Here is a 20295-nt window from a genome sequence, read left to right on the forward strand (position 1 = left end):
CAGCAATCTTCTTCGCCCGTTTCAGTGTCCTGGAGGTGTGCAGGTCAAGGTCAAGGTCAAATTTATTTATAGAGCACATTTCAAAAAGCCGATGCTGCACAGAGTGCTTAACAATATAAAAGTAGCATTAAAAAGCAGCAATGTAATACAATAACAATATAAAAGAATAATAGGACTATAAAAGAATTAAAACAATAACTAAAACTATTTCAAATAAGATCAAAATGCTTGGGTCATAGTGTGTTAAAAGCCAGGGCATAAAAATGTGTCTTTATTAATGATTTAAATTGCTCAAGTGTTTGTGCAGATCTAATATTTAAGGGGAGACTATTCCAAAGTCTGGGACCTGCCACAGAGAAGGATCTATCACCACGAGATTTGAGATTAGTCTGTGGGATGGACAACATTAATTCTGAGCTAGACCTCATGGTTTTTCCTGGAGCATAAGCACAGAGGAGCTCAGACAGGTAAGGAGGGGCTCGGGCGTTAAGTGACTTAAAAACAAAAAGTAAAAGTTTAAATTGGATCCTGTAGGAGACAGGAAGCCAGTGTAAAGAAGCTAAAACTGGGGTTATATGCTCTCTCCGTTTGGTACCAGTTAGCAGGCGAGCAGCTGCATTTTGAACCATCTGAAGACGATGGATGGTGGCCTGATCTAGACCATAATACAATGAATTGCAGTAGTCTAATCTGCAAGTAAGGAAAAGGTGAATAACACGCTCAAAGACGTTAGCCGGGAGGGATGGCTTTACCTTGGCTAGCTGCGTTAACTGAAAGAAGCAGGACTGAACTACTGCACTCACCTGCTTATTCAATTTAAAAGAACCATCAATATAGACACCGAGGTTTTTTACATGTGTTTTACAATAGAAGGAAAGGAGGCCCAGAGTGCTGTCGATATGATTAAGTTTCCAAAAATGACAACCTCAGTTTTATTTTCATTTAGCTTTAAAAAATTTAATGACAACCACTTTTTGACATCGTCAAGGCAGCGTAATAAGAGCTGCGGATGGTCTGACCCTGCTTTTAAAGGTAGATAAATCCCTAAATAGGTCTTGTAGGGAAGGCAGATTGCAGCCAATTAAAGTGTAAGTGTAAGGACTTCACTGTCTTACACAGGGTTCATACGCCTTTTTCAGGGTCAAATTCAAGCACTTTCAAGGTCCCTTTTCAAACTTTTGCAGCACATTCCCCCCCTCCCCGCCAAAAAAAAAGAATGCATGTTTCAATTCACATCACCTCATAAAGACCATGTGAAAATTAAGACAAATCATCCTAGGTGAACTTAAACACCTTTGTTCCCCTTTTGTTAAGACATAGAAAAACGCACCATACAAAAATACTGCAAATGGAAACGGTCGCCTTATATACATCGTGTATAAACTCAAAATGCACATTTCACTTAAAAATTAAGATGTGAAAATGTGAACAAATCAACTTGTTAGAGATATTCATCTCCTGTTGACCCCCCCCCCCCCAAAAAAAGAATAAATAAGTCTTCTCATCAGATATTGATGCTTCTTTCCTGTGCGACAAAAAAATAGGAGACAGATGTTTGTTTGTTTTTTAAGGTAATTCCCAATAAAACTGTTTTACTGCTAACTACATTGCTGTCTGTATTATTGCTGAAGTCCTAAACGTCACCTTTAAAGTGTTTGTGCTAATAACATCATGCACAGTCAGACAGGCATGGAGAACAGCACTGACTGGGAGGCTTTGAACAGATCACATAGTTCAATTCAACATATAAGACTTTAAGGATGCACAAGCATCCACTTAAAATCTATTTAATTTATCATCTGTGATATTATTTTGTACAAATCCAGTGTATTTTGTTCATCTGCCTTAAACAGGCAGCCTTAAAATATGAAATATTCATATACAAATACACATATAAATGTGTGAACTGTCTCAGTGGCTGATTGTGCCCCACAGGCCTCAGTGTGAGCTTGAAGACATTTATAATGTTTAAGTAGTTTAATGTGTCGGTGCTGACGATAAACACATTTTGAATGAAAGCCGGGGAACTTTGGTGGCACAGAAACAAGTGGCTATTCTTTGTGACCATATGGATCACTCATATTACCATTATTTCACCCAAAGGCACCAAGTTAATACTCAAAAAAGCTGCAGCAATACACACAAATATAAACAGTACTTGGTGACAACTTTGCTTTTAGCCTCTAACCCTCTGGGGTCCAGGGTACAATTGGCCGTTTATGACTACTTTTGATTTGGCCTCTATTTCACCTTTAAAAACTGTTTATCTTGCCAATCTGTTGTTTACTCATTTTGACAAACTGTATCAGCACAATTTATCTAAATTCAGACAAAATTTAAAATAAGAGTAGAAAGTGATATTTTTGACTGTAAAAACCAGAAGCATGTTTAATGAATCATTTTCATAACTTGAAATGCAAATAGAAATTGTACATTTTTAAAAAATATGCACAAGTTTTGCAAACAAAGTATTTACCTAAAAATGCAGCCAAGGCTCAGACGTTTTTTATATAACCCTTTAAAACTATTTACAGAACAATCAGCTGTTCTGCATCAAAGAAGAAGGCACACAAATTATTTATGCAACTCCAAAAAATAGTTTGTGTCACTGTAACACAGATGAGAACAGCACAGGGATAAACCTGCAGGTGTGTCACTCAGCGTTTACACTGCAATCTGCCTTTTTTGCAGCAACTGTGACAATCACTTGTAGAACTGACACACAAAACAAAACAACGACTACACTACACACTAACTACACAAGACAACACACTAACTTGAGACTCCAAACACGGTAAACGTCACAAATGTCTCATGTATCAAAACTCTCTCTTGCCGGTCACTCCTAAAACTTCCCCCTCTTCCCAAACAACCAGATGCCACATGTTGCCATATCATTTTTTGATTGGTCGACGTGGTATATTTTTCCACCAATAGGGAAGTAGTGTGTATTTTCCTTTTCTTTTTTCACTCACAAGCAAAGCGTGTCTGCTAGCGCTCTCCTTAGAAAACGCCGTTTTTACCGTTTCTTCCCGGAGTAAACGCCACTGTTGTATTAATAGTAATAATAATCATAATTTTAAAAAATAGCATGTGTAACGTACACGTACTGGAAAATTATTTACTAGGACTCACCTATCATGCGACTGGAGAGCGCAAACTCCACCATTGTTGTTTTCCATCAAACACTCATTAAAACAGCGGCCTACAGGTATGTTAGCGCACTCATCCCCGACTGTCCGAGGGAGGGGCGGGGTCACACGTTGAAACAGACGCAAGGCAGCCAGGCGGGGAAAATTTGCTTTTACATTTTGCGACTCATTTTATTTCTCTATCTGATAAGAAAACTATTCAATCAGATAGTTATTTGTGGTGAATGAAATACAGCTATACTTCCACCTTGAAAAGACAACATTAAAATTCAAGCATTTTCAAGGATTTCAAGCACCCGTACGAACCCTGTGTACAGGCAGAATAGCAGAGGAGAAAGTACACAGCCCTGATGCACTGGAAGTCTGAGACGTGCCTGCCCAGTCTCGTATGCTGCCTGCTGTCAGACAGGAAGTGCAGGTGGGAGCAGGAAGAATCAGCTGGGGAGCTTGTCCTGCAGCAGAGGCGGGATGATTGTATTCAAAGCAGTACTAAGAAATGTCACTTGCATAGGTTCCAGTGCAGTCCCATGTTAACAGCATCACCTACTGACCTGCTGGCTCTGTAAGTGAAAAGGAGGTCCACATGAGGGTCAGTGATAGATCTGAGATGATATAGTACCAGACGCTCAAATGTCTTCACGAGTACAGACCTCAGAGCAACAGCCATTAAGGTCTGTGATCCTTGGTGTTTAGGAACATGGTTAACATTTGTGCAAAGCCACAAGGATTTCAAATTGAGCACTGCAGCCTGGAGTAAAGATAAAACTGCATGTTTTAAAACATATCGAGTGCATTTTATGTATTAATAAGCGTCTCTGTACATTTCAGAAAGAAGAGGCTCTGAAAACAGGAAACTGAATCCCCCCACAGTGACTTCTCACCGGACTATCCACATGTCTCCACATTTGGCAACAAGTACCTGTAGAGACAAACTGTACACATTATCACAGAGACTTTGAAGCAGTCCTGTCTGGTGGAGAACATGACGGAAAAAGAGTAAAGAGACAGTGGACAGCAGAGTTAGGCATCATTTATTCCAAAATAGAAAGCTCTAAGGCAAAACAGACGAGCGAGAAGTACAAGAGAAAAGTGAATGCTTCATAAAAAGCTAGACAGAGGTGACAGAGTTCAGCGAGGGCAACGCGTAGCCATTAAACCCTCAGGCTGAATCAAATGAACAAAGTTAACTTTACAAGAAGGATAAAAACCAAGTTACTGCAACTACTTACAAACAACTGTTTTACAGTACAGCATTACAGTTATTTAAACAAGAGGCACCCCATTATGTGCAGTAATGTCAAACTGATGGAGCTTTCAGATCCTTCACTGTGTGTGTGTGTGTGTGTGTGTGTGTGTGTGTGTGTGTGTGTGTGTGTGTGTGTGTGTGTGTGTGTAGTGGGGCGGGGGGTCATGGTTGCAGCTGCAGCCCTTGGGGATCATTCCTTCAGGAGGGCAATGACTCCAAGTTTCCAGCTGCTCTGTTTTCAATGCAACAGCATGTATGTAGCGTGTACATAAAATAAAAGCTAAATGCGTGCAAAAAGTCCACTGCTTCTTATTGATGGAGTCCGTAACCCCTCCTGATTGTGTGGTTAGCATAGTGTTCTGGATTGTGCATTTTAGAAAGTGACACCTATGCTACTACTGTAAAATGGTTAAAAGACAATGTATGGTATACACATTGTGGGCCAAACAAAGACGGGAACGCTGCAGTCGCTTTGCTGCTGGAGAGGGTTCCTGTGATACTGCAGTACACAAAGTAAAAATATGCTTTAAGGAGCCACAAGTGTTCCACTGTTTAGTGTCTTTTTGGCCAATTTCTCCAAGGGTCATACTTCCTTTTTGTGCTTCTTGGTAAGATTTATTTTAGAAAAGAACACAGATAAGGCCTTGTTAATATTTTAAGCTTAAAACCAATTTAAATAGTAATTTTCATCAGCATTCAATTCCTTTTTCTGTTTTTTAGAAAACTTCAAAAGAACCCTGGAAAACAGGGTCACAGCATTTATTATGAATCTGTACATAAATATTTCTTACAAAACAGGAGAACACAAAAATGAAACCAAAAAACAAACAAACAAAAAAAAAAACACTCATTTCATATGTTTGTATAGAAAAATAAGCATCTCTCCTCTAATTTACTTTTAATCTCTCCACCTGTGCTCTACTCTGCCTGCAGGGGGCAGTGTGAGCCATGGAGTCAGTCATAAGAGCACACACGTCTACTTAAAACACAAGCATGCAAAAGTCAAGACAAACCAGAGACACAAGAACAAGACAGAAGTGGTCTCATCCAAAATGACAATCTAGCTGGGAGCAGGGGGGGACGGGGGCGGGGACAAAAAAAGTCAACGTTTATTAACGGAGTATACAAACTTGTCTCAGGTGTTTTTAACACTTGTTTTTTTCAGTTTGATTTCATCTTTTTGAGCTTAAATATACAAAAAGTGCACTCACCTACATCATTTATACAATAAAAAACTGTTTGTGAAATGACACTCCTGACATACACGTGCAGCAACAACCGCCGTTCAGCAGGGTGGAGGCTTGGAAGAGTGCAGGGTCCATCCCAGTGTGTCCTGTGCTCTGTGGAAATCAAACGGACGCACCTCTGTTCTGTCGAACTCATTTTGTGTGTCCTCTGCGTGTGGGCGGTGCTTGTCCTCTACTGCAATGAGTTGCTATTGTCCAGGCCCAGCCCCGCCATGTCCGCGTCATTGTCCTCATCTCCGCTGTCCCCCGACTCGTCTTCACTGTGGCCTCCCAGCATCACCTGCTGTACTGCCAGCGTGGCACCGTCTGATGTCAGGCTCTGCAGACCCTCCATGTTCATCGTCACCATTGTACCTAAAATATTGAGACAGTTTTTTTAAAAGCTTATTACCAAAAAAGTCAGAAGGGAAAAGCTGTGGCTGGAAACTCCCGACACGAGTCACGAACATGTCTCGTTGTTTTCCAGGAAATGACAAACGTTTGCTTTGTGTGCTTTTATTCTGCTGTATCATGTAAAACACACATATGATCTTACAGTTTTGTTTTTGTTGAATTAAAACTGTATTTGTTTCAATCTGCCTTGCAGCCTTGAAATAAATATGGTCTGTTACACCTCATGTCCTCTTTCATCTCACTATATGAAGTAGAAGAGCTGCTGTGAGCCTTCAGCATCTTTGTTTAAACTCAAACTGTATCAGACTAAGTTGGGATTGACAAGATGGCGCCGGTGTGTGTGGCTGCTCGTCTGTCATTGCCAAGTTTGTTCCTGCTACAACGGTCATAACCCACGTGTGTTATTTAGGACCATTGACACTGTTCTAAATACTCCATTGAATGTCTGTTTGGAAGTTTCTCCTGATATTTGCAATGATTTTTTAACTTTTTTATTGTAAAGGTTGTCACCACCAGGGTTCTTATCACAGCTCCTGACTCTGACCCTCTGTCTCTGTCCCTCGCACTGCTGTTTTCACTCAGTTTGAGCTTGTGACGCTCTCCACTTTAGAGGCTGTGGTTCGCCATATTAAGCCCACAGGTTCCCCTCGGGATCCTTTTCCTCCACAATTTTTTAAAGAAATTTTTCCTAGTATATGACAGTATGTCCTTGAAATTATTAATAGCAGTCTGCCTTCTGGTGTGGTTCCTGCAAATTTCAAGCATGCAGTAGTGCAGCCACTGCTTAAGAAACCTGGCCTTGATCACACAGTTTAAGTGAACTATAGGCCTATTTCCAAGCTGCCTTTAGTCTCCAAGGTTTTAGAGAAACTTTCTCTGTCAGCCTTCTCGGTTCCGAATCATCTTCTGCTCCTCTGTCATGCGGCCTGTGGGACACAGGGTTCAATCTTAGGGCCTCTGCTCTTTTTATTGTATCTATTGCCTCTGGGTTCCACCCTTAGAAGGCATGGGATCGCAGTTCATTGTTATGCCGATGACTGCCAAATTTATTTGCCACTGAAGCAGAAAGGTGGCATCTCCATAAAACCTCTCTTGACATGTCTAGATGACATTAAAGCTTGGTTGGCTCTAAACTTTTTAAATTTTAATGAAAATAAAACAGAGTTGTTGGTGTTTGGACCTAGTGGTCCCTGCAAGTCGTCCTCTGTAGATTTGGGACCTCTGGAAATCTATTTTAAACCTGTTGTTACTGACCTTGGTTTTAAGTTGGACCACCAAATTAGAGCAGCAGTGAGTCTTTAGTTCATCTGTTTAATGTCTGTAGTCCAGATTTTTTTGCTGTGTAAAACAAACGGGGGTGGCCAGAGCAGCTTACAAAGTTCGCTGTTCTTCATGCTGGAGCTTGTTGATCAGGTGGTTTGTTCAAGAACTCCTGCCAGCTTTTTCCTAGTAAAACTTCCTGTCATAGCGACAGCACTGTTGTTTTGGATGCTGGAAAAATCTTTTTTTCTCTACCTGAGTGCACCGTCTCTGTAACAGTACCAACTCCTCTGTGCTTTCCACATTAAGCTACTTAATAGTGACACCTGAGTGCTACAGAGCTGTACATTAAAGCATTGAATCAAACCATTTGTGTCGAGGATTTTTAAACAATCAAGTTGTGAAATGTTGCAGTCCTAGTGACATTGTCAGCAATTTGTTAAAAGCAGCAACATTTGTGATACAGTGATGACATTTGTTGCCAAACTAGAACAACAGTTTGTTAAGCAGCAGCAGCAGCAGCAGCGGACAGGAAGTCTGCTGGTATCACTACATTGACTAGTGTTTGTTTCTCTGCATTAACTCTAATATATGGGCCAAGTACAACAACGAAAGCATCTCGATACGGTGTTGTGCTGCCTACCATCAGGCATGGCCCCTCCTCCTGCTGCGATGGAATCAGGCCAGAAGCGCTGCAGTGGCCGGTTTTGAGGTGTCTTTTTCTTGGCTTTGGGTGTCTCTGAAGAGCTGGCATCCAACATGGGCTGCAGGATCCGTCTCCGTGCATTTATAAACCTGCAGACACAGGGTGATGCTGGCTGTACAGACCTTTGCACTTCAAATGCTAACAGGTGCTGATTAGGCTCACTGTCAGGTATGGACAGCTGTATGGTTAGCTGGATTTTACACACCCTGACTCAAAGGACACAAAGAATAGGAACTGTCTGATGTCCTGTACATATTAAATACACCGTAACCTCCTTAAACTTAGCTAAAAAGGTGACACTTCCCACCTTTACTTAAAGAAGTTGCAGTTATTAACTTAGGGCAAAGTTAAATATCATCTTTTTTGTTTTGTTTTCATTAGGCAAAAAAGCAGAGAGGTCAAATGGCAAACTATGGGAACAAGTCAGAGTTTCATCAGTGAAAAGTGAAACGAGATGAGCAAAGAAGAAACCCTCAGCTGATCGCAGGAAGCCCTGCACAATTACCTGGCTGACCAATTATACTACAACAATTAGTGGAAAATTGCCTGCCATCACAAACATGACTGTAAATAGTGATGTAGTTAGTATTTTCTTGGGTAAAGAGCAACTCACCAGTTGTTGACCTGCAGAAGTGTCAGGTTTGTTTGAGTAGCAATCTGCTTCTTTTCATCCTCTGTGGGATACGGATGCTGCACAACAGAACAGGGTTGAAATGCATCACTATTTTGTAAGGACTTGAGTTCTATACAGGCAGATGATTTATGCACAGAGACTCACCCCGATGTGCTGGAAGAGCCATGAGCGCATGACATTTGTGGCATGCTTTGGAAGAACGCCGCGCTTGTTCTTGGTTGAGTTGTCCTCATGACTAAAGAGGTTCAAGTCCTGGTGAAACTGCAGCTGAAGCTGAGTACACAGATGTTTGTTTAGCCATCTTTTAATTATCTCAACAGAATGAAAGGTTATGTTAAATTACAATACTGTTCCACATCATTTAACCAAGGACCTCAGCTCTAATTTTGAATTATTTGCCCTTAATGACAGAGCACCGATCTTAAAAAGCTACACCATTTGATATTAGGAGCAGACAACACATTATCTGCCATAGTCAATACGCAGCAAAGGTTGTTGTTACATTGTTATAGAACAAAGTTACAACATGAAGCCCTCCAACACCTCTAAGCTTGTCTTCATTTAGTTCAATTAACTTTTACTCTGCCTCTCATTCTACTTTTAAATACTCTAGGAACCACAAGTGGGAGCAGTAAAATTCAATGACAGGGATTCCACTTAATAGCACGGCAGCAACATAGACAGATGTATTACCTGATTGTTCTGGACGCGTATTGTCCCGGGAGAAAGAGCCTGTGTTACCACCTGGCCCTGAGGAGTTACAACTGTGACTGGCTGGTACACAGTCCCGCCTGAAATACAAACACACAATTTTCTAACCTGCTCAGCTGAGTGCAGAAGACTCAATCAGAGTCCTGTTGGTACATGTGAATATCTGGGCTACAGTCATTAGTGCAGTACCTGAGGAAGGGGTCGTACGCCAAGATGACATACCTGCGACCACCTGGGTGGGGTTGACAGTTGTCACAGTAACGTTTCCTTGCTGCAGGGCCGATGCTGGAACTACAATTTGACCCTGGGGACTAATGGTCCCTGATATGGAGCTGGGGGTCTGTGTAATAGAGCATGCATACATAAAGTAGGCGCATGTATGTCTTCCATGCTGCTAACTCTTATAACGCCATTTTTAAAGTATTTAAAGTATTAGCTGGCTAATATACCCCAGCAGGGGCACTGATCAGTGGTAGCTAACTCTTCACCTGAGGCATTTGGTGGTGACGCCTGCAGTTCACCTACACTGCATACCTGAGACTTGGTGGGTGAGAAGCTCTGGGCCTGGCCTTGTACAGGCGAGTATGGGCTTCCCGGGTCACCACTCAGCAGAGTCTCACTGTTCATCTTAGTCTTGAGGCAGGCGATGTAGCGACTGCAAAAGTCCTTGCACAGGTCGCTCACCTTCTCCAGCTCCAGCAGGTGGATCCGCAGCACCTGGATGGCTTTCACCATCTTCAGATAGAAGGAATGGAAAGAGTTCTTAGGCTCAACATCTTTCTGTTTAACAAATGTTTACCTGAGGGTATTACAGGGAGGTCAAAGGTCAGGTCCAGTTATGACAGTCGCTTCCGATCACAGCACAGAATTACAATACAGCACGATGCCACCCTGTGAAGATTTAATTACTACTTATTTGTTGTAGCACAAGGTCTTTCTCAGAAGGAAAATACACCTAAAAAAGTCTCAAATTTATGCCCTCCTTCACATTTCCAAAGCCATCCCGTGGGCTGTCTTTAACAGGCCGATTCTGGCCCCTGTAGCCGTTTACTGTCACAAAAGTCTGTGGGCTTCTACTGTTGCTGGCCCTTCAGAGAGAAGTGAAATCAACAAACAAAGAGCTGAAGTGAAAACAATGAAAAGTGTCCACTAAAGCTTTTCATGCTGTTCTTGATTATCTTTTATTATAGTTTAGTTTTTGTGGTTTGTGTTGACCTTCTGTCACTCCCTTTCTTTTCAACCAATCGGTGTATCGACATCCCTGCTGAGCTCCAAGTTGTTGGTTGTTTGGAAGACAATATGCAAGCGTGTTTGGATAGGTTACACAGCCCTCTGCATGTACAAACATAAATGCTGTGAAATAAGGTTTAGCTTTCTGAAGCAACAATGTCTCACCAAGTTGTCAAGTTCAGGGTCTTCACTGAAGAAAGGCTTCCCCTCCTTCTCTTGATTACGGACAAAATTCTCAATGTCCACATCAAAGCTCGCTGAGGTGATGCAATCAGAGCTCAGCGTGGACTGCTCACACTTCTCAAACAGCAGGGCCAACAGAGGGAACAGAGGATGCCTACGAAAGAGACACACACACACACACACACACACACACACACACACACACACACACACACACACACACACACACACACACAGAAAAAGGATCACTTCAAGCTTCATCAGTAAGAACTTGGAAAATCCACAAGGACGGGGAAAAACAAAAAAAGTATTAGCAGCAGGACATGAGACCTAAATGAATCAGAACTCTGTGTTGACATCAGACATTTAATATATGTATATTTACACACACAAATACATACACACACAGTCCTAAACTCTTTCAACCGTTCAACCTGCTTCCCTCCTCAGGTGAGGTGTGGAGGATATCCTGAACTTGGTGAAACTTTCTTCGAAGTGGAGCTCACGTTGTTGGACTCTAACACTTGGAAAATAAACTCTCATTTGATGTGAGGATGTAACCAAACTCTTTGTCTGGACCCTTTTAGGACACTAGCCTAACATCAGCTGACATAATGTTAGCTTATAACCAACTGTTGCTGCCTAAACAACAATGGTTATAAGCTAACATGATGCTCATTGTAAGCGATCAGGGGGCAGCAGGGTTACAAGTCTAATCTGCTGACGATATGTAATTAGGACAACATTTGGAATAAATAATCATGTCTATGCACGTTTTCATGTATTAAAGATTTGACTTCAGTTCAGGAAGTCAGTTTGGAGGTGAGGATGAAGAGAAAAAGAGGTGTGAGAGAGAGCAGTGGTGGAGAAGCTTCCTTCTCCAGAGGAAATATGCATGTGCAAACTTTTGTTCATATATAGTTTGATTTAATTTTAATTAAACAGCTTGCATATACTGTTACTGTTGAGAATGTCTGATTTTCTATTTCTATTTAAACAAACATACACTCCTACCGATATATGGATGCCTTGTCAGCGTCCATGGGTGTCTGTGGCTCTGTTGGTGCCGGGCTGGGCACCTCTCCCAACGTACCCTCCATAAACTTCTGCTCCGAATCACTGTCTACCTTTATGATGCCTTGCATCTGCAAGGAAGGTGAGAACAGACAAGAAACAGACAATTACAGCACGAAGCGTTCAAGACAAAGATGACATGTGACAGCGTGTGGCTTCATTTTAATAGCACTCCTTTTCAAAGTCATAGGAATTTTCAAGCAAAAAGACTACTTTCTGAGATCCACAAGTTACTAACAAATGACTACAGAAAACCTGGACGACCTGACAGCTCCTCAAAAAGTATCTACTGCCCCCTGGTGTGAGGCTGCAGTACAGGTCATAAAGCCCACCCTCTCTGTTAGCAAATGGGGCAGGGCTCAAACAAAAACAAAAGAAGTTCACCTCAGATTACTAGTACTAGTACTGCCATTACTACTACTCATGTTGATTTGGGTTCAAGGAGTCACCTTTAGAAGTCTGATTAGCAGCAACAGTTAGAGAAATTTGGGTGTATCTGCTTGGGAACTGGAGGCAGAGTCTAGATACTGAGAGAAGGTCTGTTTACCTTCCATAACCACAACCTGCTGTTTCAAACTGACAATAAGGAAACTGGACTAAGAGAAAGAACATGTTTCTACACCCAGTTACACATATTAATTCAAGTGCTTTGAAATGACAGTCTTCACTGGTGGGGATAGTTACAAAGCTTTCTTCGTTATGAATTAGCATACATGGTTTTATTGAACATTTGAAGAACCAGCAAAAAAACCAAACTCTTGTAGAGGACATGAAGTCAGAGATAGAAGCGACAAGGAGCAGGTGCATCTAATACAGGTAGAGCTGCTGCAAAACCCCACAGAGCTCACCAGCCAGCGTAACAAATTCTGGATCCTTTGCTTTTAGTTAGCATTAGCAGCACATGCTGCCTCTGATGTGAAAGGACTTTTATGCTGCGCACTGTGATTCACAGCAATGGTCCCGGGTCAGCCCTGACTTTGTGTTAAACTAATCCAAAATTAATGATGGTATTTCTAACCACTAGATATACCACAACTTTATCCTTTCAACAGCTGCTGAAAGTTAGGGGACCTAGCTGCTAGATATTTATATTAGAGATGGACCGATCCGATATTACGTATCGGTCCGATACTGACGTAAATTCCTGGATCGGATATTTGAGAGAAATAAAAAATGTAATCCGATCCATTAAATATCAAAAAAGCACCTCACAAAACTTGCGACATGGCGTAACTCGGCTCATAACCTTAGAACGTTGGAGCAGTATGCTCACGTGATAGAGAGACTGTGTGTATTTGTAGCCTCGCTACCAAACCAGCATTTTATCTCCGAGGAAGTTTTCCCAGAGAGAAGTAAAGCAAGTGTGTAAGTTCATCTCTGAATGTTTGTAAAGCATTCCTGTGTTAAGCTTAACAACCGATATGGAGCGACTGCCTCTCTCTCCCTCCCTCTCCTGCTGCTACTTCAATCGTGACACTGATCAATGATCAGCTGATCGGCTTTTCTGTCGCGAGTCCGTCTCTCTTCTTTGTTTATCGCCCACTTCGCGCCAGAAAGAGGAAACCAGCGGCTGAACAACCGCAGCACGTTTAAGCTTGATAAGCTGCTGTTAGAATGTATTTAATATTACTTTCTACACCAGGATCCTTTTCTACAGCTGACGGCTGGTAACTGTGCAGGGGCGGATCTAGAAAAGTTTAGTCAGGGGGGCCGATAGGGCATGAACAGGGAAAAGGGGGCACAAAGACATACTTTTCTTTCTTATTCTCATTTAAAATGTCTAGCTTTTAATAAATAATTATCTGAATCTTACACCCAAAGTTTTAATCTGATGTAAAATGTATAGAAGTCCATTACTGTATATAGTAACTGTTAAGTCTAATATACCCCAGTAAGCTATAGTACTTTATCTATTGAATCTATTTAATTATTCTTGAAAAGAATAATTGATTTATGTGCATTTTTTTTTCACACTGCATCAAATTAAAGTTGATTACGTCGATTAAGCATCATGAGGTGGGGGGTGGTTCCCTTTTTTTTTTTTTTTTTTTTTTTTTTTTGCTGGGAGTTTTAGGACCCTATTAGTTAGCTTGCTTACTCTTTAAAATACCAGAATAGGGAGGATGGAGCAGGTTTAAGTTTGTTAGATTGATCAGTGTTGCTGAACTATGAAATATTTTGGGTGCAGTGTATTTTTGGCATACAGGTATAACAGAATAGCTTTAGTGCTTTTTGTTTTTTTTTTTAACTTGAGTATGAACTTATACAAAAAGCAGCAAGATATTAAAAAAACAGTTTTATTGATTAAAAAACACTATATCGGATTCATATCGGTATCGGCAGATATCCAAATTTATGATATCGGTATCGGACATAAAAAAGTGGTATCGTGCCATCTCTAATTTATATAGAGATCCTCCAGCTTCAAACTGTATCACCCTTCAAGGACCTGCAGTTCAAAAAAGCGCCCCTCCGACAGCCAAACCCATCTGTTTTCTGATTGAATAGTTACATTTGTGATTGACATGACATTGACCAATCAGATGAAAGGAAGAAAAATAGGATCAAAATTCGTACTTGTAACTTGAAACTTGAGTGCAGAGTTTCACATGTATTCTTTGGCTAAGTCCACACACAAATCTTTTTTTACACATACAAAACTGATTTACAAGTACAAAATATTTATGACCACAATTTGAGCCCATAGAGGAGTCAAAAGAATTATGAGAAGAGATCTGGAATTAGCAGGTACGACTGGCCTGTATGCACAATGACCACACAAGACTCCACCGCTGAAGAAAAAGCATGTTGAAGTGTGTTTTAAGCCTGACTAAACAACATTTAGACAAGCCTGTGAAATACTGGGAGAACATATTCTGGTCAGGCGAGACCAAAACTGAAACCTTTGGATGCTGTAATCAGAGATGGGCAGTAATGCGTTAGAATGTCTCAAGACAGTGACGTAAGCGAGTGCGACGTTCGTGACAACAGCTGTGTGCAGATCAACAGTGGATAATATATCGAGTGCGGGAGAGAGTATGAGCGTGCAGCGTTTAAAGCGTGGAAGTACTGACCTTACTTTGAGTTTGATTCCATAAAAAGTGACAAAAACATTAGTGTCAGTTGTGCGTGGGAAGAAAACTTCTTTTTACAGCGAAAAAAACCCCTAAACAAGCACCGAGTGCACAACGACGTAATGGGAAATTCACAAAAACTCGCGGATTCTTCCACTGACCGCTGCGGCACACCTGCACCAGGGTAAACCTCCGCCTGCCCCACTCCTACTTTACAGGTGAAAATAGAGCAACAGGACCACTAGTCTTTGACTTTATTTATTTTCTGCTGTGTTTTACTTACTTACTTTGAAAGACTGAGTGTAGACACAAAAAATATTTTATTTTATGCGCTGGAATGTGCAGAAAATAGGTTTAAATGTTAAACTAATTTCTTCCAGTCAGAGAATGTTGCATATAATTTAATTTTTGCTTGATGCATAAAGTTAAAAGATTAAAACTGATAAAACAAGTTAAAAAAAAAAGAGACTTTTCCATTTGATTACATTTTGCATGATGGATTATGCAGAAAAAGTAGAATTGTAATCAGTAATTAGTTACTGATTACTTTTTTCAAGTAACTTGACCAACACTGGCTGTAATACACACCATGTTTGGAAGTCAAACACCCCAAACCGAGAGTGAAGTTTGGAGGTGAGAACATCATGGTGTGGGGCCATTTTTCCAGCATACGGCACTCGCACACTTCATATATCTGAAGGAAGGATGAATGGAAAAATATACCGACATTCCTGATAAAAATCAACTGCCATCAGGGCCAGCCAATCACACGACCTGAATCCAATTTAAAAATCCATGGAAAGAACTAATGCTTATTGTATTGCTCTATATAAAGCTTTGTTTTTTAACAAACACTTTGCATGTCAGCTGTCATCAGAATTGCAGACTGTAAAATATATAAGACGTTCAGAACCAAAGTGTGTCAGGATAATGAAAGGATGAGCTTTAAAGGATAAACTTCACATTTGACTGCAATGATTCTTTGATTACAGGAGTTGCTCTCAGCACCACCCAGTGACAGACGAATCATCCAATAAGCCCACTCTTTATGCTAAATTCACTTATTTAACTTTGGAGCAAAATTATAGTAACTCAAAAATGACCTGATTAAAAAAGAACAAAGGCTAAACTGCCAGATTATTTACCGTCAGTGAAGGCTGCAGCTGTCTTACTGAGGAAGTTCATGAAAGAAAGTCAAAGGGATTATATATCCATGTAATTGGTATCATATGTACCGTTATCCTCTTTACCTTTAGGCGCATAAACAGTTACTCAGTTTGGGATTCAAGAAAACTGATGATGTCCGCTGTGCTCAGCTTCTGTACATATTAGGGCAACACTTCTGTGATTACTATATGTTTAGATTTTAAATAATTTTCTACTGAACTAAATGTAACACCATTGTGTAAAAGTTGAGAAACACTGTTTAAGTGCTGGGTTTGTCCTCCTTTTAGGCCTACGGTGGAGATCTGAAGATTTCCCTTTGAGGGAGCTGATGCTGAAGCCTGAGCTCTTCTTGATCCCTCTAATGAACCTCAGTCCTCCTGATGTTTCTGACACGATGTCTGCCTCAGTGGGTCAAACGAACATCTGGCACAGGACAGCTGTGTTGTAAGAATAGTAGGTTTCTACAAATCACTGGACCCAAGAATCCAGACCCAGTTGGCTCTGATAGTCTCCCTCACTTGTTTTTAGCTGAGTAAATGCAGCTGTTGATTTAAAAAACAAACTACTACTACTCTGGGTCATGTTGTTAAATGAAAAGAAAAAAATTATACTGCTCAGAGAGTGCAAGTCTCCAGTTCTCTTTATGTTAAAATCTCAAAAGGCAACATTGAATCTTTAGATAATTACAGTAACACTGTGTTTCTGAGGTGTGTATGTAGCTGTCATTTCTCTTGTCTAAAGTCAGGATAACAAAGTTACACTGACTAATAAGTCAAACATCTCGACTATGAGCAACACTGGTGTATAACAACAAGCTTCTAACAGTGTGTGTGCTAACTGCTAATCCAACTAACAAATTAGCAAGGATGAAGGAGGAGGATGTTAGATGTTGTATACAACTATAGTATGGTAAGATGTGTGCCTTTTTAATTAAACCAACATGGCTTTATTTGCCTTAATTTCCTGAGTCTTGAGGAGCAGTAAAACCACCAGCAGAGATGTTAAAACTGAACAACCCCGGCTACATAAAAAGCACATGGGATATGCTCACGTTTACATCCTGTGGGGCTGTAGACAGGAGATCAACAACTCCTCCACTAAGAGTCACTAGTTCCATTCCCTTTGTTAACATCTCCATACTTTTTTCAAACAAACTGTTAAAAGAAATGGAAAGCTATTAAGATTCATTAGGTTGTAACCCTTTTCTGAAATATTTTTTTAAGTCCCCAGTGCATAGGTCTGACAGAACCCTCATGATCCAGAAAGTGAAACACTACCATCTCTGGTGTCCAAAGAATAACAACTGAGAATACACTCCCCCAACTTCTATACACCTGTGTTAACAGACCTCTCTGCACCGAATCATACTTGTTATTAATCTCTGTCTCTCTTCCACAGCATGCCTTTATCCTGTCTTCCTTCTCTCACCCCAACCAGTCACAGCAGATGGCCCCGCCCCTCCCTGAGCCTGGTTCTGCCGGAGGTTTCTTCCTGTTAAAAGGGAGTTTTTCCTTCCCACTATCACCAAAGTGCTTGCTCACAGGGGGTCATATGATTGTTGGGTTTTTCTCTGTATTACTGTAGGGTCTACCTTACAATATGAAGCACCTTGAGGCGACTGTAGTTGTGATTTGGTGCTTTATAAATAAAACTGAATTGAATTGAAATGTGAGCAGAGGCTCTGCAAAAAACTTTATTGAGCAAAGTCTTTCTCCCTTTTTACACTGTGCCTGCCTACCGGCAACACAGTCCCTTCAAGGAGCATAAATCTCATCCCCAACCATGTGACTGCAGCCAACAATGACTTAGATTGAACACAAATAGACCAAAAATGATTGCCTGCGTAGGGAGGAACATTTCTTCTTAGTCATAGTTCATTCTTAGCTCTCAACACCCACAAATTTTAGCACCTAAATAAAGATGTTTTTTAAGCAATTTACAAATATGCATACAGATAAATACTAGGAGGAAATGAGGCTTACAATGCATTACTGATGTCTCCCATACTGAGTTTCAGAGACAAGCTCACAGTCTATATATTACTCAAACTGGTGTAACAGCATTGACACCGATTGCGTGTTCACGTTATTCTGCTACCAAGGCTGACTTCTCACCACTAAAAATAAATTATCTATTAGGCAGAGTCCAGAACACTCAAAGTTTTAGCCTAGAATGTTTAGCTGTCCCAATTATAAACAGTATCCCGTCCTGCTGTTGTGCTTATTCTCTTTAGTTAACTAGTATCTCAAAAGAGCAGACTATAGCTCCCTGCAGGTCCAAGCAAAGTTTGTCCCTCTCACCCACCTGCTGCTCTCCCTTTGGGTACTTATCTATGGAGACTGAGTGGGCTGCCATCACGTTCACTGCAGATGCTGCAAACACTGGGGCATTATAGAGTGCAGGGACTGGTGGCCAACCTACACAGTACACACAGTTTCAGTTAGACTGCCTCAGGTGTTTGCACATAAGCTTCAAATGACAGAACTGTTCTGATTTCATTATTAAACTATTATCAGCGTTACTGGCTTTGTTAATTAGGTTGGCATTGTTACGGTAAAATACAGAAGTATGGACATAATACCGTTCCCCTTTGTAACACCAAGATGCAAAATATATACAAAATGTCAATATTAGAACAGAAATGGAGAGGGGCTAATGATATGTTGAATATGAATGTTGTCTTCATACGTGCTAGTAGCGAAAGCACACTACGGGGTCCAACGTTACTCTTCTTTGCATATAGCTTATCCAGCTCACCTCTAAAAGCCAAGAAGAGGCTGGTATCATGAACCTAAGGGGTGTTGTACAAATAATAATGCTGATGTTATATCTTAGCGTGTCTTGCAATTGATGTTAACACACCCACCACGATTTAGCCTTTAGCTCGTGTTAGCTGTGGCAACCGTGGCGGCAAGGGGACATTAAAGTGAAATAAATCCTTTGGGCTAATATTAGCCTACTCTCCTATAACCCGACTAACGTTACTCGTAAACAAAGCAGCCCGACTGGGAAAACGGTCGTTTTCGTACAGCTAACAATTATCCAGTAACGTAAACGACACATTTGCGCTAGTTCACGAAGCCAACCTAGGCTTCAGTCAAATAAGCAACCATATGGCCGAGCTAACGTCTTCGACGTAGCTAAGTATTAACTTCAAAGTGTATTCGTGTTGGTAGTGCAACCAAAACGCAAAGCGCCATATTTAGCGAAGGTAATCGCGGCCAAAAAACAAGCTAGCTGACCAATCTAGCCAGGTACAGAAAAAGACCCTCCTGCGGATTGATACGAAGTAAGCCATTTTACCAAATAATAAGACAGCGTCGGTCGCTTAACAGTATGCATTTAAAATTAAATTATATTTCTTGTCAGCTATATGAAATAATTGGGCAGCAAAGAAATTATTAAGTATTGGATTGCTAGCCCGGTTGATCCTAAATTCCTCCCCTTTTCAGTCAATCAATCAAGCGGGGACAGCTGCCCTCTACTTCCCCTCCCCTACGTGGTAAAGTGTTGGGCCTCGTTTCTAGCGCTCGCCCTTTGCTTTTCCACAATCCTCCTCAGCCCCCAAAACGCCGACATATTTTTTAACCCCCCCTCCCATGTATACAGTTTTTTTTATCCTTCACAGAGCTCTGCCGCTTCTGTTTCCTCTAAAAAACACCCTCTGCTGCCCTGACTAAGTCCGCGCTCCTCGCCCCGGGACATTTTTGCGTGCGGCCCAGATTGTTTGATTGATAGGGAACGGAAAAAGAGGGACTTTGAGTGACAGCTTACCTGAGTGCCAATCTTCGTCACACTGACAAGCGGCTGCAGCAATCGGGACCCGCAGTTGTTGCGTTACGTCATCGCGCAAGGGCACGCAGGGGCGCAGAACTCATGATTATGTATTAGGTGGGCGGAGACATGACGTTCTGCTGCCTGCGAGTCCTGTTTTTTTTTTTGTCTTAGCAAAAGCGATTCACTTCCCTCGCTTTATGCTTCGTTCCTTTATATACACGCGTTTTAATCATCAACATACTAATGCGTGAAAGACAACAGACTGCTGAGTGCTTATTCCTAAACGAATGCGTATGGATAATTTGAACATTATGTGCATGCAGGCATGCTAAACGAGTCAAAATTGTAATCATTAAAATAGAACCACAGATAAACCACTTGCACACTCAGCTCTATTCAAATGATGCCCCTAAGGCAGAAAAGCACGATAAAAGAACTGTT

General features: G+C 41.1%; 1 protein-coding gene across 2 annotated transcripts; it reads right to left on the minus strand.

Moving 5' to 3' along the window:
* Positions 1 to 5284: 5284 nt before the first annotated feature.
* Positions 5285 to 19900, minus strand: pknox1.1 (pbx/knotted 1 homeobox 1.1). Of its 2 annotated transcripts, XM_085374060.1 has the most exons (11): positions 19852 to 19900; positions 18382 to 18494; positions 11777 to 11907; positions 10745 to 10916; positions 9884 to 10084; positions 9539 to 9689; positions 9332 to 9429; positions 8783 to 8911; positions 8618 to 8694; positions 7942 to 8093; positions 5285 to 5999 (listed from the first exon to the last, which is right to left on the minus strand). In XM_085374060.1, the coding sequence occupies exons 2-11, from the start codon at positions 18430 to 18432 to the stop codon at positions 5818 to 5820; spliced, it is 1344 nt and encodes a 447-aa protein (XP_085230186.1). In that variant the 5' UTR covers positions 18433 to 18494; positions 19852 to 19900; the 3' UTR covers positions 5285 to 5817. The 2 variants fall into 2 exon arrangements, with proteins under 2 accessions (XP_085230186.1, XP_085230187.1); XM_085374061.1 differs by lacking the exon at positions 19852 to 19900 and having other exon boundaries at positions 9572 to 9689; positions 18382 to 18728.
* Positions 19901 to 20295: the final 395 nt, after the last annotated feature.

The sequence above is a fragment of the Diplotaxodon limnothrissa genome, linkage group LG16 (assembly GCF_057381915.1).
Source record: "Diplotaxodon limnothrissa isolate DT_005_m linkage group LG16, D_limnothrissa_male_GT1.1, whole genome shotgun sequence".
Lineage (NCBI taxonomy): Eukaryota > Metazoa > Chordata > Actinopteri > Cichliformes > Cichlidae > Diplotaxodon > Diplotaxodon limnothrissa.